The sequence below is a fragment of the Branchiostoma lanceolatum genome, chromosome 8 (genome assembly GCF_035083965.1).
Source record: "Branchiostoma lanceolatum isolate klBraLanc5 chromosome 8, klBraLanc5.hap2, whole genome shotgun sequence".
NCBI classification, from domain to species: Eukaryota; Metazoa; Chordata; class Leptocardii; order Amphioxiformes; family Branchiostomatidae; genus Branchiostoma; species Branchiostoma lanceolatum.
In genome coordinates, this window is record NC_089729.1 from 7,374,179 (window position 1) to 7,401,540 (window position 27,362).

At 42.9% G+C, this 27,362-nt stretch overlaps 2 protein-coding genes across 15 annotated transcripts in view; one reads left to right on the forward strand and one right to left on the reverse strand.

The window, feature by feature from the left end:
• The window catches only part of LOC136440197 (CUB and sushi domain-containing protein 1-like), a 38,266-nt gene extending 24,855 nt beyond the window's left edge, over positions 1-13,411 (reverse strand). For 7 of the 11 annotated variants that reach the window (XM_066436089.1, XM_066436088.1, XM_066436083.1 and 4 more), the window contains exons 1-24: positions 13,280-13,411; positions 11,955-12,021; positions 11,391-11,573; positions 10,722-10,894; positions 9,883-10,048; positions 9,391-9,585; positions 8,252-8,424; positions 7,757-7,916; positions 7,320-7,514; positions 6,637-6,809; positions 5,520-5,679; positions 4,721-4,918; positions 4,309-4,481; positions 3,631-3,790; positions 3,191-3,385; positions 2,791-2,963; positions 2,479-2,638; positions 1,943-2,137; positions 1,589-1,761; positions 1,298-1,457; positions 972-1,166; positions 616-788; positions 332-491; positions 23-217 (exon numbers count right to left, since the gene is read on the reverse strand). In XM_066436089.1, coding sequence (XP_066292186.1) covers positions 23-217; positions 332-491; positions 616-788; positions 972-1,166; positions 1,298-1,457; positions 1,589-1,761; positions 1,943-2,137; positions 2,479-2,638; positions 2,791-2,963; positions 3,191-3,385; positions 3,631-3,790; positions 4,309-4,481; positions 4,721-4,918; positions 5,520-5,679; positions 6,637-6,809; positions 7,320-7,514; positions 7,757-7,916; positions 8,252-8,424; positions 9,391-9,585; positions 9,883-10,048; positions 10,722-10,894; positions 11,391-11,573; positions 11,955-12,021; positions 13,280-13,351 — 4,027 coding nt within the window. In that variant the 5' untranslated portion in view covers positions 13,352-13,411. The remainder of the gene's footprint in view (positions 1-22; positions 218-331; positions 492-615; positions 789-971; positions 1,167-1,297; positions 1,458-1,588; positions 1,762-1,942; positions 2,138-2,478; positions 2,639-2,790; positions 2,964-3,190; positions 3,386-3,630; positions 3,791-4,308; positions 4,482-4,720; positions 4,919-5,519; positions 5,680-6,636; positions 6,810-7,319; positions 7,515-7,756; positions 7,917-8,251; positions 8,425-9,390; positions 9,586-9,882; positions 10,049-10,721; positions 10,895-11,390; positions 11,574-11,954; positions 12,022-13,279) is intronic. The other 4 variants (XM_066436087.1, XM_066436081.1, XM_066436079.1 and 1 more) reach the window with 3 other exon arrangements.
• Positions 13,412-15,596: 2,185 nt separating this feature from the next.
• LOC136440133 (ubiquitin carboxyl-terminal hydrolase 1-like) lies at positions 15,597-26,659 on the forward strand. Of its 4 annotated transcripts, XM_066435978.1 has the most exons (14): positions 15,597-15,730; positions 17,306-17,501; positions 17,942-18,052; positions 18,374-18,469; positions 18,946-19,090; positions 19,556-19,666; positions 19,996-20,037; positions 20,402-20,505; positions 21,038-21,905; positions 22,266-22,446; positions 23,156-23,271; positions 24,826-24,926; positions 25,632-25,851; positions 26,230-26,659. In XM_066435978.1, exons 2-14 carry the CDS (start codon positions 17,311-17,313, stop codon positions 26,599-26,601), a joined length of 2,658 nt encoding a protein of 885 aa, XP_066292075.1. In that variant the 5' UTR covers positions 15,597-15,730; positions 17,306-17,310; the 3' UTR covers positions 26,602-26,659. The 4 variants fall into 4 exon arrangements, with proteins under 4 accessions (XP_066292075.1, XP_066292076.1, XP_066292077.1 ...); XM_066435979.1 differs by lacking the exon at positions 18,374-18,469; XM_066435980.1 differs by lacking the exon at positions 17,942-18,052.
• Positions 26,660-27,362: the final 703 nt, after the last annotated feature.

Here is a 27,362-nt window from a genome sequence, read left to right on the forward strand (position 1 = left end):
AATGACAACCTCGCTGTAGTACCTCTGCATGTAGGCGGCGCTGCGTCCCAGACCCTGCTGTCCCCGGTCAGACAGGTGATAGTGGCGCTGCCGTGCATGGTGTAACCAGGGTTACAGGTGTAGGTGATTTTGTCGCCTGCTCCGAAACCTTCCACAACACGAGAGGAGTAGCTGGGGGTACCCGGGTCGTCACAATCCCTTAATGTAATATCAAAAGCTGTAATATGAAATAAAGAGACAATTGTTTCAACCATCTTCCGTGACCAAGTTAGATGATTTAGCAGTAAACACGTTTCAAGTAAACTCCACAATGACATTTTTGAGTAGTTACCTGCATAATCGATGTGAAACCCTGAGTACGCTGATGACGAATCAGCCCAGAACTTGAACCACAGCCGGTTGGAGGTGCTCTCAAGAACCTGACCGGTGGACAGTTGGGATCCGCTGTACTGACCAATCAGCGTCGCTGATGAATCCATGCCGTCACGAATCTGCAAAGGTCCCGTAAGTGTCGAGAAGTAGAAGAATACCTTGAGCTTGTAGCTGGGAAAACAAGCTTTGTTATGCTTTGAAATAGGAAATGAGTCAATCAGTTTACGGGAAACATTTGCGTACCTGTAAGTAATCATCGCTGACTTCAGTTCTGAAGTCCCTGACAGTCAGTCTGATCCCCTGCCCAGGCTGGACACTGATAGTGTAGATACAGTTGCGGTTATAGCCGTACGTACTGGGGTAGTTCGGAGACAGCACGGCTCCTGCTGGCGCTGTCCAGTCTGATCCACACTCAGCTACCGGCAAATAGTGCAGAGAGTAAATGTTATCATTCTGTCGAATACAAACATATTCAATGTCTGGCTAAGAACTAGGACGTCAAATGTTCTCAAGTCACTTTCTCCATAGGATAATTGATAGACTTTAGGTATACTTATTTGAAACGTGTATTATCGGAAATGACAACCTCGCTGTAGTACCTCTGCATGTAGGCGGCGCTGCGTCCCACACCCTGCTGTTGCCGGTGAGACAGGTGATAGTGGCGCTGCCGTGCATGGTGTAACCAGGGTTACAGGTGTAGGTGATGGAGTCGCCTGCTCCGAAACCTTCCACAACACGAGAGGAGTAGCTGGGGGTACCCGGCTCGTCACAATCCCTCAACGTCATATCAAAAGCTGAAATATGAAATAAAGAGACAATTGTTTCAACCATCTTCACAATTACCTTGTTAGATGATTTAGCAGTAAACACGTTTGAAGTAGCAAGTAAACTGCGCAGTAACATTCTTCAATATTTGAGAAGTTACCTGCATAGTCGATGTGAAACCCAGAGTAAGCTGACGACGAATCAGCCCAGAACTTGAACCACAGCTGGTGGGACGTGCTCTCAAGAACCTGACCGGTGGACAGTTGGGATCCGCTGTACTGACCAATCAGCGTCGCTGATGAATCCACACCGTCACGAATCTGCAAAGATCCGGTAAGTGTCGAGAAGTCTTAGCTTAAGGTAACCGTTTAGCTTATAGCTTGGAAAGCGAGCTTTGTTATGCTTTGAAATAAGAAATACGTCACGCACTTTTCGGGAAATATATGCGTACCTGTAAGTAATCATCGCTGACTTCAGTTCTGAAGTCCCTGACAGTCAGTCTGATCCCCTGCCCAGGCTGGACACTGATAGTGTAGACACAGTTGCGGTTATAGCCGTACGTACTGGGGTAGTTCGGAGACAGCACGGCTCCTGCTGGCGCTGTCCAGTCTGACCCACACTCAGCTGCCAAGAGAAATCATCAATTATCGTGAACAGGTAGCTGGCATTGCTCTCATTCGATCATCAAGAAATAGTAAAATTGTTTTTTCGTTTCTGTCTACAAAAGAAACTTCACTTGAACTAAGAACGAAATATGGATGGGTTTAAGATGTAGGAAAAAATGTAAAGGAATGTTTAGTCGTACCTGTACATGTAGGCGGCGCTGCGCTCCACACCCTGCTGTTGCCGGTGAGACAGGTGATAGTGGCACTGCCGTGCATGGTGTAACCAGGGTTACAGGTGTAGGTGATGGTGTCACCTGCAGACAAGCCTGTCTGAACCCTGCTGGAGTAGCTGGGGGTTCCCGGGTCGTCACAGGACCTCAACGTGATGTCAAAGACTGTGAAGAGAATAAAGAGGTACTCGGACTTGTCGCCACACCCGGTAATTATGTTTAAGGACACCAGCAGAGAGGACAGACTCTGATAGGTTAAAAGGATAGAGAGGTCTTAAAATTATCAACTGTGTGTTGAAGAAGTGTACTACAAGCATACAGGTTGCCCACCTCATTCTACGTAGAACAGACTGGGGATTTCCCTTTTAGCCTAACTAAATCGCGCTCTTTGCGGACGGCACGTCTCACTGGTTTCGTAGGGGGAGGGGGCTATCCAGTGCTCGGGAGCGAACACAGGCTATTCCCTCTAGTAGCTACAGTCGCATTGTGTGGATTATGCGTAATACCTTGATAGTCAATGTGAAATCCTGTGTACGTAGACGTTGAATCAGCCCAGAACCTGAAATGCAGCTGGTATGACGTACTCTCGATGACGTCACCAGTATGTAGTTGGGATCCACTGTACTGGCCAATCAGCGTCGCGCTTCCGTCGATACCGTCACGGATCTGCAAATTTTCAACGAAGAATTCTTTGAAACAGACGACTTAATTTTGACAGGGAAAACATGTCGAAAATATTCACTCCTATTGTCTTGTAATGTTCAAATAAAGAAGAAATTTTGCAAAATTGGATGATATCTTAACAACTTTTTCCTCACCTGTAGGTAGTCATCCCCGTTTTCCGTGACGAAGTCCCTAACGGTCAGTCTGATGCCCTGTCCAGGCTGGACACTGATAGTGTAGATACAGTTGCGGTTATAGCCGTACGTACTGGGGTAGTTCGGAGACAACACGGCACCTGTTGGCGCTGTCCAGTCTGACCCACACTCAGCTGTTAATCAAAAAGCGACAAAATGTTTTCTTCGGTAGTTATCATCTGGTAGGCCACAAATAGGATTTTGAGATATACTTTTCAGAAAACCCCATTGACAGACGCTCAAGCGTTCAATCATGGCTCCATACTACACTATACTATACTATACTATACTATACTATACTATACTATACTATACTATACTATACTATGAAAACCCTAGATTGTCCCGTCTTATATTGTACCTCTGCATGTAGGCGGCGCTGCGTCCCACACCCTGCTGTCCCCGGTCAGACAGGTGATAGTGGCGCTGCCGTGCATGGTGTAACCAGGGTTACAGGTGTAGGTGATTTTGTCGCCTGCTCCAAAACCTTCCACAACACGAGAGGAGTAGCTGGGGGTACCCGGGTCGTCACATGGCCTAGTGTCTACGTATGATGCTGCTTGGAAAAACAATTACGACGTACGTGATGTGACATTCCGTAATCTACCTATTCATGATAAATAGGTAGAAAAGGTGTGGAGATTCACCTTAGTTTAATCAAATGAGGAAGCTTTTATCTTAGGAAGCGAACATTCTTTATCCAATCCACCAGAGCTTGATCTATAACATTTCCTTACAATGTAATACTAACATTTTGTTCTAACGTTTATCTAGAAAACAAAGTTTCGAAGGATGACTCACAATCATAGTATATCCTAAATCCTTGTCTGCTATCACTGCTATCACTGGTGAACTTAAGCCACAGCTGATTGGATGTGCTTTCAATGACGTCATTTGGTGAAAGGCCACTGCCGCTGTAGCGACCAATCATCGTAGCACTGCTGCCTCCTCCATCCCTAATCTAAAAATAGCAACATCTCAACAGACGACATGTACAGTTAGAAAACCCCAAATAGACTATTCTAGCAATCACAGAAAAGTTTGCGCCGCCACGTCCTCATTTTTGCCGACGTCCAAGAGGCGGTGGCATTTTTGTCAATCTCGTATCAGCGATATATACGTGCAAAGCCAATAATGCAAGTGCCACCGTATGCGTGAAATACAGTACTTTTTTTAACTTAGCATGAATTTCTTTGCAAGAGGAGTAAAGAAAGCGGTCAACATTAGAGCCCACAGACCTACCTTGAACAGAGACGTGGGGCGACACAAGTTATCTGGCACGTATGACCCGCTACTACGGTCACGTGTCTCTGACGTCACGTTCCAGGAGTAGACGGGTCCATTACGTGAACAAGGTTGACGTAGTCAGCCGAAAATGTGGGTAAGTCCCAATTCATTCTTGTGTTGGACGTAAAGTTTGATTCCTTAGTTCATACAGTACTTTTTACTGATAAGTAGTACACGTAACCGACGTCTTACCTCAAGGTAGTCGTAGTTTGCCTCAGTTGAGAAGACGTCCACTGTCAGGGCTATGATATAACCAGATGTGACGGTGATGGTGTAGTAGCAAGTGTTGGAGAACGGATAGACGTTGGGAAAGTCTGGGGACAAGATGGCGCCCGTCAAGTCGCTCCAGTCGCCACCGCATTCGGCTGGAAGGAATGAAATGTCATCAAAGAGAAATCATAATAAATGAGTAAAGATCTGTTTAAGAATATCAAAATTACATTTGAAACGATTACATACTCGTCTGACTTCGTCTGACCTGTAAAAAGAGTCTAGGCTCATTCATTTTCAACCTATTTGTGACTTAATTCCAGATGGCATTAGGCAGCTACTTAAGACCACAAATACCCTCAAATGTGTGTTATGAACCCCACGAGCTGCTCACCACTGCATGTAGGGGGCGCTGCTGACCACACCCTGCTGTCCCCGGTGAGACAGGTGATGGTGGGAGTACCGTGCATGGTGTAACCAGGGTCACAGCTGTATGTTATCGAGTTTCCAGCGGCGAAAGTGGCGGAAACAGGTCGGGAGGCGTAGGTCGGCGTCCCGGGGTCGTCACACTGGCGAAGGTTGATGTCCACAGCTGGATGGTGAAAACGTATTGTCATAGATTTCCTTGTTAGGATGACGTCCATGCAAACATCAGTACAAGTTGTTCACAGCTGTCATGTCATTTTTCCTTACATTTGCTTGGAGAGAGCTGTTATTCACTCTGGTGGATTGATGTGACATATCTACGCACCTCACATTCACTCATTGAATGAACAATAGCTGATACGTAGGTGCAAATAAAATCTAAAGTCTATAACTTGCAAGTGTTTTTCTGAAGGCCTCTGTCGGTGACCGCCTACCACCTTCCACCGGGCAATTCATTGGAGTTTTCTTCTTCACAATCAGTAATGTCTCTCACCTGCTTACGTTTCGATGTTTACCAGACACCTTTCTCAGAGCTGATAGACATCGAAACGTAAGCAGGGGAGATACATTACTGGTTGTGAAAAAGAAAACTCCAATATTCCTAAGAAGAAGCCAAATTCACGTAATTATTAGACTAGTGCTAGCTTGTCATTGTATATATTTGTGTATTTGTTAACTGTGACGTTTTCTGTTGTGACCTGTACTGAACAATAAAGGTCTTTCATTCAATATCCTATGTTCTACCAAACTGATTTACAGATTCCCACCTTGATATTCGATCTTGAACCCATTGTGCTGAGTACTGCTGTCGGTCTTGAACCACATGTACAGCTGGTAAGAGGTGGTTTTGATGACGTCATTGGCAGCTAGGCTGGTACCGCTGTACGAGCCAATCACCGTCGCACTGTTGTCTCCTCCGTCCCGTATCTGATCAGAAAGGACACAAGTAGGTCGTCTTTATGAATAAATATAACTGAATACAAAGTGGCTTTGCACACAACCAAGTGATAAATTCAACCGACGTTTCGGTGACTATCTGTCACCTTCCTCAGGGCAATTCTGACTTGTTCACATTGCACTGCAGCACAGGTGTCGCTGCTTATAGATGCATTCCCAAACGCAAAGTATTAACATATATGTAAATCTGACATCTGACGATTTTTCATAAGATATCATAGAGGCTATCTACGCCACCTAGGTACCTAGCCTGTGTTACGCATTCTCTCGCTGTCAAAGGCTGATTGGGCCTCCTCCATACACCTCCAACTCGAGAGAACCATTCCCAGAACTACCAATCGAGCTCAGGATTCTTCATCTCTAGGAAAACCAGTACGATTGTAATCTCTAGGCAGATCTATCGAATGCAAGACAATATCCAAAGGGCCAACAAGTATCCAACAGACCACTTTTGGCAAACCTGCCTTGCCACCGATAGATCTGCTTGGCACCACATCATTCTGTCTATAGTGACCATCATCACGGCCTCCAACACTATGGTAACAGACAGTTCTCACTACTCAGTCCGACATTGGTTATTCCGTTTTAGCACATATGCATAAATCAACAGGTTTGGATGTCCCCAATTCTCCTGACTTATGCTAGGGTCACATTTCCTAACCGAGGCCCGGCTGGGCTGTTTGCGGAAACGAAAAATCAAAGTGAACGTCAATAAATTTGCACAAGCTATACTCTTAGATAATTTGCGTACGTTTTGTGTTTTGGTTGTCTTTTATATCATAATTTTCGTTCCCAAGGACTGCCCGGCCGGGTCCCGGATTGGAAATGTGACTCTAGCATTGGGGGTGTCGGCCATCAAGCTTCTAGGGGCCTGACCAGTGGAAGGGCTACTGTTATTCAGTCTAGCTATACACGTACGTCACCCACCTGCAGTACGTCGTAGGTGCTCTCAGTTCGGAAGGCCTTGACCGTCAGTTCCAGGTAGTTACCCGGAGCTGCCGTGACGGTGTAGTAACAGTTCTGGTTTATGGGGTACAGACTGGGGTAGTTCGGAGACAGCATCGTGCCGGACGGATCCTGCCAGTTGCCACCACACTCCGCTGCGTTAAAAAAGGTCAAACTAGAGTTTCCTCTTTCATTAAGTTTTAGACGGTAGGAAATAAGCTGTCGCAATTGTACTGCAATGTCCTATATAGACCCTAACGAGTGAGCATGTCCAGAAGACGAGATATCAAAACAGGAAGTTTCATTGCAGTACCGTAGAAAGCAGCTAGGAAGCCCCGTCAAACTTGGCCTTTGTCTTCACGAGCTCTACCAACCTACCAATATCATGCGGATCTGTCCATAGATTCTCGAGTTACGCTATCCACAAATGCACGAAGAAACACACACACAAAACACGCACACACACACGCGCGCGCGCGCACACACACACACACACACACACACACAGGCGCGCACGCACACACACACACACACACACACACACACACACACACACACACACACACACACACACACACACACACACACACATTGGGACAAACGGTATTTAGAACATAACCTTCTTGGCGAAGGTAACAAGCGACCGAGGTCGAAGAGCTGCTCACCGTGGCACGTAGGCGGCGCTGAGTCCCAGACCCTTCTGTCCCCGGTGAGACAGGTGACAGTGGCGCTGCCGTGCATGGTGTAACCAGGGTTACAGGTGTAGGTGATGGTGTCACCTGCAGACAAGCCTGTCTCAACCCTGCTGGAGTAGCTGGGGGTGCCAGGGTCGTCACACTGAAGCGACGTAATGTCCAATGCTAGGGAGAATGTAGTAATGTGCAAATCAAATGTATCGCGTACCATATCCTACATTTCCTTGATGTTCTTCCTTTATGGTGGTAAATGTCCCACTTCCGTCGTCTCTCCGGCCAATCTTCCCAATACCCATATTCAACTCGGCCGTTGGAAGACGATTTCAAAACTTGAAGTTGTCACGTGCACTGAGCCTTGCTTGTTCAGCTCAGCTGTTATGAGTCGTCTTAGAGAGATCTCTGCCTACCTTGATATTCCAGTTTGAACCCAGTGTGCTGTGAGGAGGCGTCTGTCTTGAACCACATGTACAGCTCGTAAGAGGTGGTCCTGATGGCGTCACCGACTGAAAGGCTGGTGCCGCTGTACGAGCCAATCAGCGCCGCGCTACTGTCTCCTCCGTCCCTGATCTTCGAGGGACGAAACAGACAATTACTAGTATATCGCTGTCTTCTACATTCACAAACGATGAAATAGTGAGAGTTTTTCTGAATACGTAATTTCCTGACTGTGCCTTGGACCGGTCAGCCCAAGTCAACATCTCAACCGTTAACATACGGGGCTAAATCCGGACCCGGGTCAAGCCAACTTTCCCATTGTGAGAGGCTCCGGTAACACCATATTCCACCTCACACACTGTAACTCTACAATATTAAAATGAATACGGACACACACCAAGACATAGAAACACACAGACCAAAAACAACACGGAGGTAAAATTCTAGACAGTGTGTTCGCCACCTACCTGTAGTGCGTCATGTGTACTCTCAGTTTGGAAAGCCTTGACCGTCAGTTCCAGGTAGTTACCAGGGGACACAGTGACGGTGTAGTAACAGTTCTGGTTGGTGGGGTAGAGATTGGGGTAGTTCGGAGATAGGAGTATACCCGATGGGTCGTGAAAGTCGCCACCGCATTCCGCTGGATGAAGGCAAGACAAACATTCGTTCTGTACATGTCATTTCTGCAGGGTAAGTGAATGATTTCATGTCGTAAAATATGATAAGGCTCGTCGCGCGTGCCATCTTGACTATCCCTACAAATGTCAAAACAGACAGTATCATATGACCAATAATCTCTCCGCTATCTAATCTGGAGGACCTAGACTGATGCGCAGTGCAGAAAAAAAAGAGGATCCGGAGAAAAGAACTTTGCAAAAGACCTGAGTCAGCTGAATGATACGGTACTGTATGAGGCAGAGACTGCCATTCTTCTACAGGACTGTTTAGCCATAGCCGATGTGGTGTAAGCGGCTGATATGAATTAGGAGTTTACCATGGTCAACATTGACCGAAGGAGGCCATATAGAGATCTAATCTGATGCCTTAGCTTCCATGATTAGGTTTCAGATCTTCCATGATTAGGTTTCAGACCAAACCAATGCCATCATCCAGCAACCCTCTTTCTAATGATGCTTGGGTATAATGCGATGTTGATTTGATTATATGGATGACATCCTCTGGGGACCCCAAAATTAATGTGAGTGTGCGAATAAAAAAAGCTTCGCAAAAAAGTTGCCTTCATCATGAAATCTACCTGGTCAGGAATGAGGAAGAAGACTAAACACACATGTATGGTATATTGTTTTTGATATTTCAAAACTTCTTCTTTGAATTGACCGTCGCATTCTACGACATTGGTATCCGTTTTCCGCAATATTCTTTTCGAATATACCGCATTTTTTCCTATTGCAGCTGACTTTTACGATTTACACTATGGGCGAAAATTCTTTTTGTGGAAACGGGCGAAAATTCATGCGCGGGGATGTCATCCACATAATCAAATCTCTATCTGTATCTATATAGCCGGTACAACCGCCATTAGGCGTAACACACCACCTTCGCAGGCACGCGGCGCGGCAGCATAGCCTAACCTCCACACACTCACCGACACAGGTTGGCGGAGAGTCGCTCCAAACCCTGTTATCCCCGGGGAGACACATGATGGCCTGCGGGCCATGCAGCACGTAGCCTGGGTCGCAGGTGTAAAAGATGAAGTCACCCTCCAGCATGCCCGTCACGACCTGTGTGCCGTAGGCTAGCGTCCCGGGTTCATCACACTCGCGCGTACTCAGGTCATAGTCTACACATTGTCACAGAAAATATAGAATAGTTTGATGAAATGTAGAAGTGAAAATGGAATTGAAAGATATGCTGAGGATTACTACAGGCCGAAACGTTGTAGCATGAAAACGATGCTGCTGCTTGTTCATCATAATCCTCATGATCGTCATGAACTACGAAGGGCCACAAGTACAGTCGTTGTCGCCTGCGGAAATGATTCCCTAGCCTGCGCAAACCATATGAAGCTTGAAGTTGTCGTTGTGGTCCTTCGTAAGAAAGCCATCATGGCGAGTACAAACGTTGCTTGTCTACTCACGTTCGTAGTCGACGACGAAACCTGCATCGGTGCTAGACGAATCCGAGTTGAACCTGAGGAAGAGTTGTGTGGAGGTGCTTTTGTACTGACGGGCATCGTCATCGCCGGGCATCGGCCCAGAGAAGCTGCGCACAGCACCAGAGGACGTGTCGGCGCCATTGTACACCTGCGGAGAAAATCATCCGAGTATACAAGCACGTTCTACTAAGTCAGCTAACTAACTAACCATAGCAGCAGGTAAATAGTAGTGGACAACCTCAAGCCAACCGTACACAGTCACGCCACATCTTTAGAAAAGACGCTGTCGCCCGGGAATAGCAGCAATAACTATGATACAAAAGCTGTTGGTAGTATATCTGTAGACGACACCAAGGTCTTGGCTTGGATTCAGATATTTCAGTAGATATGGGTATTTCTACGAATATCGGGGAACATTAACTAATTACATTGATTTACAGTGCTAAACTTTCTTCCAACTCTAAGGTGTTCACGGATCAAATTTTTGACGACCGCTGTCGCCTTCTTCAGGATCAATAATGACCAATCACTGCCGAACTCGCGAGAGTTACAGACACGTGAAAGTTTTGCACTGTATTATGATTACTACCAACACAGATGAGCTTCCATGATACATTGATTTAAGCTTCCCCACGGCCAAGGGTTTGCGGACAGCATGCATAACTCGAGAAGTTGTCCATGGGTCTGTTAAATTGGTAAGTGTATGTGGGTCAGCAAGATGAATAACAGGTTCAATCATGGTCCTTCTGGCGGCTTTCTATGGTGCTGCAGCAGTACCTCCGTGTCTTTCCTCTTAGTCATGATCAGCTCGTGTTTCTTACCCTGAGGAAGTCATACCCGTCCTCCGTGCTGAAGCTGGCCAGCCGGATGTGGATCCCCGTGCCAGGAGGCGCCGACAGCGTGTAGGCACACGTGACGTCCATGGGATAGTTCCCCGGATGTCCCGGGGAGTACAGCTTACCGCGTGGGGCGGTGTAGAGGCCGCTGCACTCCTCTGGAAAGTCGAAGTCTAGGTGAGGCATTTTCAAAACGCGAATGGGAAACCCCAACACAATAATCGAGAAGACTATGGATGACCCGGTGCACTAATCAAATTCTTTGGGACAATACAGGCGCATACCCTCACTCACGTTACTCGCTGACCAATGAGCACTGAATCGTTTACACGTGACGTCACAGCTAATAAATATTGGTAGATGCCGCCATGTTGGTGGGGAAGATGAGAACCAAGATGGCGACGAACGTTCATTCGGAATTAGTACTTCAACCTCGAGGGAGCGTGTGTGTGTGTGTGTGTGTTGTGTGCGTGTGCGTGTGCGTGTGTGTGTGTCTGTCTGTCTATGTTTGACTTGCGCACTCATAGTTTACACATGCCTAACTCAATAAGACACGGATGGATTGCTATTGCATTTTGTGCGTATGTAGGTAGGTTGGTATCGGCAAGAAAGTATTCTCTTTAGTGCCCTAATTATTTTTTTTTCCAAACTCACGGACGCATGTCGGCATGGGATCGCTCCAGCCACCGTTGTCCGTGCCGCCCAGACATGTGATCTGGTCCACCCCGTCTAGCCGGTAGCCGGAGAGGCAGGCTATGCTGGCCGTGTCGCCCACCGACAGGCCACCGTGCAGGGTTACCGTGCCATGGGACAGCACGACGGGCGGGGAGCAAAGACCTGGCAGGGAACAACAATAGTCTCCTTAGCAGGTTATACGAGTCGGGCTCTTGGGGGCTTATAACATGTTTTTTTTCAATGGCATATCAGTTCTATTGAGCTCGGTTTCTCGGTTAGCCACCTCAAAAACCGAGTGCAATAGACCCCCCCCCCCCCCAAAAAAAATTCCGATTTGTAGAGCTTGCAAAGGAGGCTAGTAGAACACAACAAGAAGACGTTAGACTAAAACATTAAGGAGCAATGACGAAATGTTATCGAAATCATTCGTTCAACATACCAGCTGATTTGTATTGGATTTGAAACCATCTTTCAACTTCAAATTCCCTTCCATACATGACGATACTGTAATAAAGTTCATTTATACATACAGTTAACACCTACCAAGTTGCCCCAAAACGTTGTCCAAATCCCCCACTTGAAACTGGCGTTTGGCAACAGAACGAGGCTGCTGAGGATGTGAAAACAAGTTTTTAAAACCATAAAACCCTTATGTAATCGAGATTTCTGACTTGCCGAATCAATTCAGCGAGCAAAATAGGGACATGTGTGTGAAATTGTGTTTGCTACTAAACAAGTTGAGCGTTTTTGGAGCGCGTTACGTTACATAACTGTACAACTGTACATTTACTGTACAACTGTACATTTACATGTACTGTTACATATTTAGGTTCATTTAGTTTCAGCTTTTGGTTTGACGTCACTTGCGCCATATTGGGTTACAGTGTTCGTCTGAAACCGCGTCGATATGCTGTGCAGCTTGATCCAGTTATCCGCAAACATGGTCGCTGGGAGATTCAAATTATAAAGATTACTATGACGTCAATGAAAAGCCTCTATTGACAGTCTTAGATGTCACCGGGGCCACGTCTTTTCGCACTGCACGGTGGCCTGTCCCCATGTACGCCGTGAGAACGGCAACACATGCGCCGGCTACTTCACAGTTAGGTGCGCGATAGATACCAACAGGTAAATATAGACAGGATATGGGGACGGTTTGACCGATAAGGACAGGTAAAAACAAGTCACAAGATGTGTGGGGAAAGCACGTAGAACATTGAAATATTCCGCTACTCAACCTAGGTCCGGTTAGAAAGGAGGGAAAATGTATAAGATTAACGCTCGCATCGGATGTACTAATGTTCCAATTTACTTCAGAAGGTTTTTTCTTTATCTCAGTTGTCAGTCCTTCACATTGATACGACAAATGTTCATATAGACGCTGACAATATGGTACACAACGAAATTGGCAAATGCATAGTGCATAGGTCACATTCTGAAGAATAGTCACTATGATCATAACTTGTATACTATCTATCCTCATTTTTCTGGTTTATATATGGGTCCCTGCTTGTGCAGCACAGTCGTTTTATTTCATTCTAATAAGCTGACATTTTTTGAGATGGACATAAAAAAAGAATGCTATGGACGCACGTGGTACACCTGTTTTTAAACACGCCCATATTTAAACATGGTATATATACGGGTTTCGTCTGGCGTCGGTGGACAACTCTACAGCCTTTGTAGCTCAGAATCACACCCGGGTGGCTTAAGGTCGAGGCTTCCCCCGCTAAAACTTTGTGACTGGCCAGTTTGCTTCACAATTACCTTACGAAAAGTTACTTCAACACAAGTATTTCCTCATTGCTTTGCTCGCACAATATGTTATAAAGTACTACAGTATAGGAAAAATGCTAGCGTAAAGTCACCTTCTTAGTCAGCTTTGCCTCGGTAGAGCACAGAATGGAGAGTATGATGAAGGCGAACCAGTGCGCCTCCATGCTTACAGACTTGCTTACAATAAAATGGAACTTTGGGCAGAAGGGTGCCCGTAGCCTTAGTGACTTCCGGAGCACGTGGCTCTTGAGGCCACCCACGCCTCCTGTCTCGTCCTTCAAATTCCCGCCCCTCGTTATAGTATACTAATGACGTGGTTAAGTGCATAATCATTCTAATGTGGAAATACAGACTAATTATGAATACATGTAGCCTAGTTGTAGTATAGGCTAATGACGCATAATTATTTTAATGTTAATTTAGTTGAAGGCAGGTATGAAGTTGTACACGACACAGCAAAATCACACGAATGGTCAGACATGCATTTCATACATCAGTTTTGTCTTGCTAGCAAGATTAACGTTGATAACATATCATGGCCGAACAAGCACTCGAAGTAAAATAAAGGCCTTGACTTGACTCGACTTGACTTGATAACAGGTGGTCGGTAAAATTGCTGCGCGTCGGTCAGAATGTCGATATGACGTGGACCCGAATTTCGTCACAGAAATCTCAGCGTTAAGACACTTTTCTTTTGTCGCGACGCATTTCATTCTGGTTAGAAAAGGTGAAAAGACTCAAAGAAGACATACAGGCAGTAATATGTGGCAAATATCTTGGTTGTTTTTCTTTATAAACAACCTTCCTCGTCTGGAATAACATTGAGCTGATTCTTGATTCATAATCACATTTAATGATACCGATAATGGAAAACTTAAAAGATTGATATCAAATTTGATAAAGTACCTATAAATTTGTCAGCATCTCAAAACTAAAGCATTATGTGCTGACAATGAATAACAGTAAAACGTCATAAGGAAAAATCGACCTTTAAGTACTGCTACCAAGGTCGTACATACGGGTACTCATTACAACAAAGGATGAGAGATGTTGGTAACAATGAGCGGTTGTTCCAGAACAATGGATTACGCCTTCCTCAGGTTCGAACTTTACTTTCGAAAAAAGTTCGTGACAGCCAGACCTGCTCTCAGCGGTCGCTATTGTCTCGTATACTTTCGAATGCGAACAGTCTTATTTCGACTGAAATTCAAGGTTTTCTTATTGAAAAATCTTGGAGGTAGCCTTTCGACGTCTTTCCCAATATGGGGAAGGGGTTTAGATGTAGGAAGGCTCGTAGAGCGAAGAGGTGGATAGGGAGAAAGATTGTGAGGCCCATAGGTCTCGGCCTGCGCAGAGTGTTCTGCGGATGCGTGTGTTTACCGGTCGAGAAGGACCATTTGGATGAGGCCGTCATGTGCGCACACGCCCTCAGTCTGGAGGAAGACTCCATCAAACACATCGGTAGGTTGATAGATTGTCAACACATTCAGGTTATGAATAAAATTATTTCACCAATCTGTCGATCAGTGTAACGTTACCAAGACGTGTTGCTGTGGGAACATCGCCCATGGTCTATCTAGTCACTATACTAGTACAGTACTAGTAGTATGTTGGCCGTCTAGGCTTCTTGACTTCGTATATGCCACCAAAACGGCATTTCTATTCACAGCATTTAACAAAACATTAAGAATCCCCTAGATACAACTCTTAGGCATCGTAACAGTCCCAACACCAAAGGAGTAACAAAAGAAGTCATGTCTAAATGGAACAAACGGAAAGTAAATAGGTTTGTTTACTAGACGTACGACAAACGAAAAGTTCAAAGTTTGTAGACAGATTTTAATTGTCTCTGTCCGCGTATAGGCATGACATGATTTTGAGCCTTTAATTTTGTTGAATTTGGATGGATAGCAACTGGAAACACAGACTCTTTAGCGAGCTATGAACTTGAAAAAAGGCGGCGAACATTGGTTAAGAAAGTTTATGCAAAGTCGACTGAAATCAAGTTCATTCTAAGCTTTTCGTAGATCTGATTTTCTCACGGTTACCGTTGTTGCTTGATTGAAAGATATGGCTGTCTATCATCTATAAAATTTTGAGTTTTGCTGTATTGAACTAAGAATAAGATGAACATTACAATGTTTAAAGAAGTTAATTTAATTTCAGTATCCAACATTGATGTCTCCATGTTATTACAAGAGTTTCAGTGGAACAAAATTCTTTTTTTTCTGTCACCTATTTTAGTTCTATTTTAAGGACGGATTTTTTTCATACTTCTTCCTTTGTCTAGTAATTCTACACCTACAATGTTCGTAAATATTTCAATTTTTAGTTCAATAAGGCTTTGCCTTTACGTTTGTGTTTACGTTGCTACCCCCTATTTCGACACGATGGTACAGTCTGTTAAATATCCCGGCATGCCTATCAATAGAGTAGAAGAAAATGGCGGTAAAATTTGTGTTGTGACTGGAGAAGACGATCGAAATTGGTAAAATCTTATCACTAATCCCGAATAACTCCAGATTTGACGAGCTGTGGATAAGGTAAGGGGTATTGAGAGTGTGTAATGTTTTGTACTTTCTTGAAAATGTATTTGTGAAGGTCAAATTTTACCTTTAGATCTAAGATGGTCTTAGTTTCGACATGACTTGGCCATGGGTTGGTTTGGGCAAGGAGGTTTGGGGAGGGGTGTGGGGGACAAAAACTCTTGCTCCACATGTCGGCGAACAAGAGTCTCTAAGCCAACGATTAAATGTGAAACTTGCATTGTAGTTTTACAGCATAACAGTACACCGGGATGTAGTATGCTTGACCTCGAACCTATTAATATTTTGTGACTGACGTTGGGATTTTAGCCTCTCAGAAATTTTCTGGCCTCGATCCTTCACTCAACTTCTCAATACCAAGTTGCACGATGTATGGAAGTACAGTATACCGGACTGACTAGAGCTGTTTTGTCATATTCTTTACCTTATCTCATGTCGAAATGGCCCCATCTTGTCTGCTTTCTTTAGTCCGCACCCCTCACACTTGACTGCTTGTGTCTGCAAACCTCCTTGGTCTCTGGTAGGTCTTCTTCTTCTTCTTCGGGAGTAGGTGGCCAACTTCAACTTGTTGAAGGTTCTGCCACACTTCGATGGGATGCTAATGCTGGAGGTGGTTCAGATGTAACAGTCAGTTCCATGTAGTGATGAGGGGTGATGAATGCTGTGTACATTTAGTGCAGTCTTGAACAACACGTGACATAAAAATTATCGAGGTTATGACGAGAAGCAGCTGGGTTTTTTTTTTTGGGGGGGGGGAGATGACAGTGATCCCCCTTTAATCTCACCCCTTCCTTTTAATGAAAGAAATTTGGTTACTTTTTCTGAAAAGGCCACTATCCTATGGACAAGGGGTGTACATTATTTCTTCAGGTCAGTAATTGTTGTTGTTACTGTTACTGTAGTTGCATATTTTTCTTTTGTACAATGTCTGGGACTCCTATGCTGTAACACCGTGTTCAATCCCAGGTATTGCCCATCTCTGTACTACAGGCATCTCAATCTCTTTCTTTTGTGCGTATGTACCCTGTGTCTTTTTGCATGAAAAAACAAGTTCAAGCCGTTCTACCATTTTGAATCGGTGCAAGCGAGGTCACTGTGGGTCATGCGTCCACTACAATGCAATCCTATGTCGTGGGTATTTCCTGACCATGCATCTAAAGCAGGTCTAATACAACGGCAACTACTGTCATCAGTGTGAAGGGGACCTAAGTGATTGTACGTCGTACCACGAACCACATGCACTTGTACCACCATCTTCGGATGTCCTATAACGTTAGATCAATGTCCTGGTTTTGTCACTGTATTGTGTGTCATACTTCTGGCTCTACTTATAGAGGTATCACAATGCTTGTTTACCCATGGACTGTAGACACTAAGACATAGCTTATACTACATGTACAGTCCATATTTCTGATGAAATTAGGATAGAGACTGTATGTTGTATGAGAAGACTTAAAAAGAACCCTTACGAATCAGTTGGATATGAAATCTGATGTACATGTATATGATTATGAAACATGTTCTAAAATTGAAATGCTTATTTTCTATGGCCATTTTTATTTGTGTATGCAGTTAAAATGGTTGAAGAAAGCCGAACGACAATCTCTGCAACAGCCCAAGATATGGATGCCCCGCCAAGGAAGCGATCCAAGTTGAGTCTGTCATCTAGGAGGAAAGATGACTCCAGTTCGGTCGCTGTGACGTCAACACAGGAGAACATGTATCCTGTGTTCCAGTTGAAGGGAACAGAGAACTCCCACGTGGAGAGGTGAGAAGACAATGTCTGACATCTTAATGTGTTATCTTGTGTAGAGTATATGTAATTTGATGGAATGGAATTGTAAATAAGCTTAGATTTAAACTTAGAGTTACAGCTTAACTAAAGGTCAAGCAGTACAAGAATATCTAGACTTTTCAAACTCAAAGAAGGGGCTACATAGATAAAAGAAGACAACTGTAAATGCAGAAATGTTCACGGTGGTTTTATGTTCGTGGTTTTCGCGGTGAGCTTTTAGCGCGAACTTAAAACCACCGCAAACATTTTTGGCAAACTTCGCGAACTTAAAACCACTGTGAACACCCCATTTTCTCCCTACCGCGAAATAAAAACCGTGCAAACTTAAATGCATTTACAGTATCCCACACTAGAGTAGAAATGTCTACTTTAGATTGCAATGCTGATACATAGTTTTATCTGTTGTATCACAGGCCCCTTAGTGTATGCCAGACAGCTGGACTGGCACAGGAACAAGCTCTGGTACATGTAGCTGTTAGCCAACAGTCTACTCAGGATGTTGTACAAACCCTGGCTATTACTAGGTAGGAGTAGGAGATAGGTCATAATACATCTAGTACTACCAGTAGTAGTATTAAATTCTAGTGCTCTGTGATTTAACAAAATAGAATTGTAAAACTAAAAAAAACCTAAGAGATAGACCAGTCAGGTTTTAACAAACTGAATTACAACTAAAGGTCAAGCAGAATAGCTAAACTTTTCAAACTCAGACTCAATGAAGGATCTATATAGAATGGCATGAAATTGACCTAAAGTTGAAAGAAGACTATCCTACATTTTGTATACTAGAGTAGACATGTCTACTTTAGAATGCAACTCTGATAGTTTTATCTGTTGTATCACAGGCCCCTTAGTGTATTCCAGACAGCTGGACAGGCACAGGCTTTGGTACCCGTTGGCCAACGGTGTACTCAGGATGTTGTACAAACTCTGTCTATTAGGTAGGAGTAGGAGATGGGTCATAATAGTTATTAGTACACCTTGTACTACTAGCATTAGTTGTAAATTTTAATACTCTGTGATTTTGAAAAACGATGTTAAAATTTGTCAGGAATGCCCACAAAATAGTATTTATTAGAGAATTCTAAAACAAAAAGTGTAAGAAATAGACCAGCCAGGTTTAAACAAAGTACTGTAAAACTTTCAGCCACCATGATTCAGCATAAGCCTCTACTTTGAAAACCTCTCTCTCCTACATGTAGTACAGTATGAACGGAGAGGGTTTATTACACTACAGTAAATGTAATATAGTAATACTGCAGTTCTTTCATTACCACGCTAAAGAAAACTTTAGTAAGAGACACCAAAAAGGAGAACAGCATTCTCAGTAGTCAACTTCATGTTTGTACATGTAACCTTCGTTGAAACATGACATTCTAACAATTGAATTGACGACAATGCACTATCTTGTCTTCAGCGACTCTTCAGCAGCGCTGGACATTCCTACAGACACCTCCTACGACGTGTCCACGGTGATGAGCTCGTACAACTATGGAGAGTTTTTGCCTTTTGTCGGACTCACCAACCTTCATAATACCTGCTATATGAACTCGGTACTGCAGGTAAGTCCAATGTTATAAAAAAGTGGTTCTGTTTTATATGTACAAGTATGTGTATGTTCAGGTTTCACTTTGAATTATGTTACATGTAAACTGCATATTAATGGTAAAAATGTGCTTTAGCCAGTTTGTTTCACTGTCAAACTTGTGTCAGATATGACATGTAGTAATTCTTGTCACATTGACATTCATGATTTGTAGATGAATATAACATTAAAATTGATATAACATTTAAAGAGGAACATATAATGTTTTCTCATTGAGATTATGTGTAGAGCTACTTGAGTGATTGTATTCATTGATACATTTATTGTAGTGTGTTATATACATGTAGAACTGCTACTAGAAGAGTGATACTTTTTTGCTCTGATACATAAACTACATACGGTAGTAAATATCAATTGTCCAGAAAAAAAATTAGGTTGGAGTTACATTCCCAAGGTAACAGTGGCTCATTACTTCCCCAAGATCCTGATGCACACACCACAGTTTGCCCTGAGGTTAGCTTATCTGCAGAGCCACCTGAGAGATATTTATGTGGAGGCTAAAGCTCAGATGAACCGGAAATTAAAGCTCAAGGTAGGTCTTGAATTTACATAGCACTCTTTTTAATCTGATTCTTTTTCGTGAAACTGCAAAGAAAGCAGGAAATTGTTGGTATTGGAATTATAGCATTATTACTTGATGTACGGACTACAGTTTACATCTGTTGCATGTATGATTTATGTTTTCATGTTCACAAGAACTTTCAAGTTGTTAGGCTTAGTCTACTACTTTGGTGTAGATCACACCCTGGTCACTGTTAGGAACAACTACTATAAAATGAATGTAACTGCTGATTTACAATGTTGGTCTTAGTGATATTGAAGTGCACCTTTTAAGGATCTGTTTTTCTCTTCCCCTTACAGTTTACGGAGCCCGAGTTCGGACTTTTGAATGAACTCTGTCGGGTATGTGCTTTACCTTGTCATGGTCAGCACCAACTAAAAATCTTGGAATGCCACTTCATAAATTTTAAACATACATGTGTCATATACAGAGGGGTTCAATTGTATTGGTTAAGCAAATGTCAGGGTTAGAACAATTTTCCAAGTCAGTTTCATTTCATTGTAAGGCATAAGCTGTTCTTAAAAACTATATTTTTCAGCTGTAAGATTTTATCATAATATAATTTTTGCTCAAATGTTAGATAAGGTAAAAAAATGTTCTGCTGTGAAAGGTTTGAAGGTGATATGTGGGAAGCTTTTTTGGGCTGTGGGTTTGAAAGTTAACCGTAAACATGGTTTGGTTATTGGATAATGTTGTTGGTTACAGACATTCCGTAAAGTCGGCAGGATGAAACTGCAATACATCCTCGCTCCCGAGACACGGAATGAGCGCCTGGTGATCGAGCCAATCAGAGCACTCGATGCGATAAGGTCAGTTACATGTTCTGCACAATATACTGTTGTTTGATTTCTCAGCTCTGATTCCTTTTCATGCTGCTTTCTATTCATAACCAGTAAATTGTCCCTTGTTTTCTAAGGCTCTTCCCTCAATCACATCATTCCACTGAACTTTTCCCATCTTGAGGACTTTTACTTTAAATGTGTATTTCAATGATTTCAAATCCAGTATTGATTATAAGAACCTCTTGCCATTGTCATCTGCGACAAATTGATATCTTCAACATCTTAACCTTTCAAAGCCACAAAAGATTTTGGCAGCAGCAATTTCTAAGTGATTTTGTACTTTTTTGTAGTAAAGTGCTCACATTAAGATATGGTTTTGGTGAGTTACTTCTTGTTTTATGAAGAGACCTTCCAAAGGTAACATGTCCATGGAATTCAGAAACAGACCCTTAACTTCATGTGTTCTGTGTTTGATAGGTGATAACAGTCAAATATACTTAAGTTGCATGGTGGTGTTATTGCTTGTGTTCTTACACCAGGTCTGTTGTTTTATCCTCAGGGAAGTGAATGGTACATTCAGGGGTTCGCTGCAGCATGACGCCCAAGAATTGCTCCGTTGTGTGCTGTCTTCCCTACAAGACGCGAATGCCGCCATCTTAACATGTCAGGCCGAGAGGAAGGAAGAGCTTAGGATCCGACAAGAGAAGCTGGCTGCCATTATGGCAAAGAAAGAATCCAAGGTCTGTGCACGTCCTGTCAAATACACTCAAGAGCCTCATGTGCATGTTGAGAATGGATGCAACGGTGTTGTGGAAAATGGAGTCAGCAATGGTGTCCTAGGCAAGCTGTCCTCGGGTGAAAAGTCTCCGAAGTACCCTGACCCCCATCTTCAGAATGGGCTCAAGAGTAAAGCAGATAATCTGGAGAACGGACACAGCAATGGTGTCGTCGGCAAGGTGCCAACGGTGGATAACCCCAAAATGGCGAAGAAAAAAAGGCTTGGCGTCGGCCACGCCAGGAATCAAATTAAGATTACCAGATTCGCCAGCCCTAGCCACACAACCTCTCTCGTGCCAGTCCATGGTCAGAATGGGCACCTTGAGGCCAGCGGGGTAGTCAACGGTCATGCTAACGGTGGCATGAACGGTCACACTCACGGTGACAGTAGCAAAGCTAACCCAGCCATTCCTGCAAAGGAGGATCTCTCAAATGGTGCAAGATCAAAGGATATGCTAGAGGAAGGTACCCTGGCGGAGCAGGTCTCCAGCGTCAAACTGGTTGAAATGAGGGTTGGACATGAAGAGGAAAAGATGGATACAGCACCATCAGTGAATGGCAGTGTTGCCAATGGCCATGTGCAGAATGAGGGTGAGAACACCAGCCCAATGGAGGAGGACAGTGCAGAATCCTTCCAGCTCTCAGAAAAGGTGATTAAATTACACTACAGAGATAAACCCTAAGTAACCAAATCTTCTTGTGATTTTTATCTAGTAGTACTATCTACTTATTATGATTTAGATCCTTGATATTGTTTTCTTTTATATTCTTTATATTCTTTATCCTCTCTCCAAGGCCCATGTACATGTATGTTTGTGGTTTCTCATCCTGTTTATAAGCCACCAAAACTCGCCACAATTTTCAAATGTTTTTAAAAATTGAATGGAATCAGAATTGAGAGAAATAATTTTTTTCCCCTGTGCTCCAGAACTGTTGTTGGCATATAGTATACATGTACATGTACATTTGATTGTCTGCATGTTACAATTCTGTCAATTTCCATGTTTCAGGATCTGGAAGTGCTTCAGATGGAAGTAAGTAATATCGTGACAGATCTCTTTGAGGGCCAACTCCAGTATCAGACAACTTGTCTCGAGTGCGAGACTAAGTCAGCCAGGACTGAGAGGTTTCAAGACCTCAGTCTACCAGTCAAGATGCATGCGGAACCAGACCAGCTTCAGGAAACAACAGGTAAGAACAGGATAGAAGAATTGTTTCATGTATTTGGTAGTATGTTATTTTGGATCTGTATCATTTAGTAATCTGAGTAACTTTTTTAGTTACTTTTGTTGTAATTTTGAGTTGATGTAAAGCCCAGGGCACATTGAAAAACGCCTTTTAGGCATGTGCCCCCCTGGTTAAATGAATAGATAAACAAACAAACAAATGTCTGGGAATGGCCCAGGCTTGAAATGTCTTCTCCTGATGCACATGGTTTTAACTACAATAGGTTAGAATGTTGTACAATAGTTTAGGCTGTACAAACTTGCTGGTTTCTTAGAAAAATCTATCATCGCATCGTAAAGTCTCTGAAGCTAGTGTGTGATTTGCAGATCAAGTGTTTACATGTACCTTTTAAGTCAAAACCACAGCAAATCACTTAAACTACATGTACTTGGATTTTCTTGTAGTTTTTCTGCCTCCTTCAGCATCCATGTTCATAAAAAAAGTAAAAAGATGGATATGGTTACAGATCTGCCAGGCTTTGGATAGATTACAATTACCCATTTTTGTAAAGTCCCAATTTAGTTCTATGTTTAGATCCTTAATATGGTTGTCTTTTATATTCCTTATCCTCTCTCCAAGCAAGGCCCATTTGTGTTTGTCGTTTCTTGTCCTGTTTCATAAAGACACGTAAGATCGATCTACCTATATATTATTATATTCCCCACCTGTACAGGTGATACCAGCCCAGAGAAAGAGGATGACAAGGCAGACGCTGTGTCCTTGTCCTGGTCGTTCGAAACCTTCATGGCTGCAGAGAAGCTGGATGGGGAGAACAAGTATTCCTGTGAAGTAAGAACTGTTTCCTCTCTAAACCAAGTCTTTTCAATGGTATAACTCAGCGCGAGGCCAGTGTTGGCCACTTATAGGCACTGAGTTAAGTTGATGAGGTAAGGAGATTTTGTACGTGTACACTGTACCTACACCATCGGGGGCTTGAAATTTATTTTTGTGTGAATAGGTGCCCTGGTGAACCTGGCCTTAGAATCTTGGTGCACTGAAAGAAATTTTGGTACACATCATAGAATGAAGTAGAATATCAGAAAACCTCATCACAAACCGTACTGCCTCTATACAGAGCTTATCTAGTGCAACTACAAAATTTTAAACAAGCAAAACAACAAAGGTTTTATTATTTTATCTGACATTTAAATGTCAAGAATATGCTGTATACTAGTGTGCGATTATATATAGTACCTTTATGTACATAACTCTACACAAGTATCTAGTGCACTGGTCCACCGGTGCACCCGGGCCATAGTCAAAAATTAGGTACACTGCTCTAATTTTGGGTGCAACCAGTATTATGAACTCTCAGAAATTCTGTTAATGCTTTGCCATGGAAATTGAAAGAATAGTTTGTCTTTGTTAGTGTCAATACAATAAAAAAAAAATCTAGCTTAGAATATTTAACAAGCTGTCTTCATGTAAATATAACTGTGAACTATTTAGTCAAATATCCCCGGAGTGTCTGTATACTAGAATTTCAGTACTTCAGAATCTTTAAAAACTAATTTCAATGTACATCATATTACACTGTAGATCTTAGACCCTGTTCACGCTCAAAAAGTTTAATCGCGATTTAAGTATAATCGCGATTGAATCGATCCGATTGCGATTGTTTGTTTCCACCTCCCGGAGGTAGTTTGGGGAGGATCAATCCAATCCAATCCTATCAAATATTCAGTGTGAACTTAACTATGATTCATTCCATCGCGATCGCCGGGGATTTCGGCTGGTTCCGGGGGTGAGGTCATGCATCCGAGTACATGGGAAAACAAACCCAAGCCACACACGTCAGATCGCTCTAGTCAACGTCAACAATGCCCCGCAAGAAGGATACAACTCCGTCAACAACTTCAGCTTCAGGTAGGTGGGGTCATGAGGAGACCAGGGTCCTCATCGCAATCTGGGGAAAGGAGGAGGTGCAGGCCAAACTCGGTAAAGCCACCGAAAGAGGGACATTTACCAGGGGATCGCCCGTCGGACGGCATGGCAGAGCACGGGTTTGAGCGGACCCACCAGCAGGTCGCTATCAAAATCAAAACCTGACGCAGATGTACCGTAAGGTTATGGACCACAACAAAACCAGCGGCAGTGGCAGTGTGCTTCAATCCGCGTGCTTCAATCGTACTCGGATCACGGCGTACTTTAATCCACTTGGCGAAAAACAGTGTGAATGCAAAAATCAATGGCGATCGGATTGATTCAATCGCGATTATACTTAATCGCGATTAAACTTTTTGAGTGTGAACGGGGTCTAAGTTAACCAAATGTTAGCATAGACCATCAATACGTACAGAATCATGCTTAGACTGATTATTGAATTACTTACCTTTTTTCCAGCTGTGCGGGGTAAGATCTGAGGCTGAGCGAAAATTGTATTTCGCAAAACTACCAACAATCCTAACCATCCATTTGAAGCGCTTTGAGTATGACTTGACCGGGTGAGTCAGATTTGTTCATCTTATCCTTCTTTTGTTATCTTCTGTTGAGGTGAAGCATGATGCTTTTTCAGCCAAGCACACTGGGTCACCCCTACTACTCTTCTTGAGCAATTGATAAATTATTCAATAGTATTTACATGATTAATGAATGACATGTTCCTTTTTTTGTTACAAGAAATTATTTATATCGGTATGATTTATATGACATCTTCTTTCTGAGAACTTTATCTTCATGGTTATAACAGTGTCAATCTGATTTAAATCTGAGATAGATAACAGTATCATCTTTCATGATTTAGCCACATGTGGAAGACATCATTTATTTTAGATTCATTTTATCTCTGTTGTCTTATCAGAAATATCTTTGCTGTTGTTAGATCTATGATATAATTATGATGGAAAACATGCAATTTCAGCTCACATTTACTGATTTTGTTGTACAAACAGCAAAAAGTTGCAGCATGATATTTTCCAAATTGCCAATGTTTTTCTTAAGTTATGTACATTGTGTAATTGTATGCTCTGTGAAACTACTGTGGTACCAGACCAGACAACCATACTTAACCAATAGCCCCAATACAGTGCACAGATATGCTATGCAAACGTTTACATCCACAGCTTTTCATGTCAATCTTGACCAACAAGTCTGATACATCCGTAGAATAGACCCTTTATCTTATACCAAACTGTTTTCTTCACCCACAGAAACATGAAGAAGATCCATGCCCCGATCTTAACCCCCTCCCACCTCAAATTAGACAGTTTTTGTGCCGACTCCTGTAAAAACAAGATGAACAGATACGAGCTATACGGCATGATTCTTCACGAGGGCAGTTCGCAGGATTCCGGTCACTACGTGACATACTTGAAAGTCGCCCTTGATTACCCTTTCCTCAAGGAGTTCTGTCTCAACGATGATGGGGAGGTAAGAACTGTAATGTCTCTACTTTTACTGTCTTAAGATACTCAAGATTGAGTCCTTCCCCATAATCTTAGCGCGTGGATACTTGTGTTTGAAATGTACGGCGATGATTCAGACTGAAAAAGGTTCTGGTGGATGAACATCATCTTATTATTACATCTGCAATGGTTTCATGATATTTCTAGATTACGAGTGTTCGTGGTGGTTTTGAGTTCGCGTCTGAAACAATAGTAGCGCTACAGTCACACAATGGAACTGCTTTTTGCAGTGGTTTTAAGTTATGGAGTTCAACGCGAAAAACGCAAAACATAAAACCACCACGAACATTTCTGCATGTACAGTAGTTAAAACTCACTCATTACTCATTTCCTTTTGACACAGAGTCCCTCCAGCCCGCCAGACTCTCCATCAGCAAACCCTGATGACGTGAAAGTCATCGACCTGGAAACGGCCAATCAGCAGGAAAGGGAACAGCAGCTCCTCGACGGCTGTGCAGAGTACAACCACTCCCTCCACTGGCTCCGATTCAACGACAGCCATGTTAGCAAGCTCACTGAGGAGGAGGTGGGGGAGGTGTTTCTACCCGAGAAAACCAACACTCTCTCCCCTTACCTCCTCTTTTATAAGAGAACTGATGTTAAGTATTCCCAAGTGGATCAGAAACCGAAGACAGACAAGTATAAGAATGTTAAGACAGACTTGTCTGACTCTCAAAGAAAAGAGGAGGAAAAGGAAGAAGATATCAGCCGTTAGGCGTTAAGTGCTAGAATTGTTTTTCTTTCTGACAAAATGTAAGTGTTTAGACTTCAGACGCAAGAAGGAAAAAACGTAGGGTGTGAAAAATGATGTACACACCATATTTAGAATTAAAGTTAAGCCTCCTAAATTGGCCAGTGTAAGGCCTCTTTTAGTGGGTAAGAGAAAAAGAAAAGAAAATCCTTTGAGGGGAAAGGCACTACAGAAAAGTAATGCCTTCTTTGAGAAATTTGGGAGGTGCAAAAAATGTGTAAGTAAATTGTATCTTCTGATGACTGAGATGAACAACAATTGTTGACCTTTACCATTCCACATATTCCCTAAAGTGCTTTAAAAGATACTGTGAAAGTAAGACTGATTACATAAATTTAGATTTAGGCCGACTCAGATGTGTAACACTCAGGACCAGCATACTCACACTTGTCTCTTCATGTATTATGAAAACAGTACAATTTGTTATTAGAAAATGTGTCCATGTGTTTTAGAATATACTTGTATTTTGTATATTTTGTATGTATTATGAGATGAATGAATAAAGAATTTGTTCATGAACTTACACTTTTGGAAGTCATCTCTCCTTCCATTAAGTTACAATTCCTATTACCCAGTTAGAAATGTTTATCCATGTACACATAAAGCCCCCAAAAGCACAGACAGTGTAAAATCCATATGGAAGTAAAACACAAATCTCCAAGGTAGCATAGTAGTGTGTAGAGTGTACATTGCTTGTGATTTGCAGTTAGAAAGAAAACTGCAGT

What these genes read in the sequence shown, in the direction of transcription:
- LOC136440133 (XM_066435978.1), top strand. Translation starts at nt 17,311, where the DNA reads ATGGTTGAAGAAAGCCGAACGACAATCTCTGCAACAGCCCAAGATATG. An exon ending in CAAACCCTGGCTATTACTAG is followed by an intron (nt 18,053 to 18,373) that starts GTAGGAGTAGGA and finishes GTTGTATCACAG; the next exon opens with GCCCCTTAGTGTATTCCAGA. An exon ending in GTACAAACTCTGTCTATTAG is followed by an intron (nt 18,470 to 18,945) that starts GTAGGAGTAGGA and finishes TCTTGTCTTCAG; the next exon opens with CGACTCTTCAGCAGCGCTGG.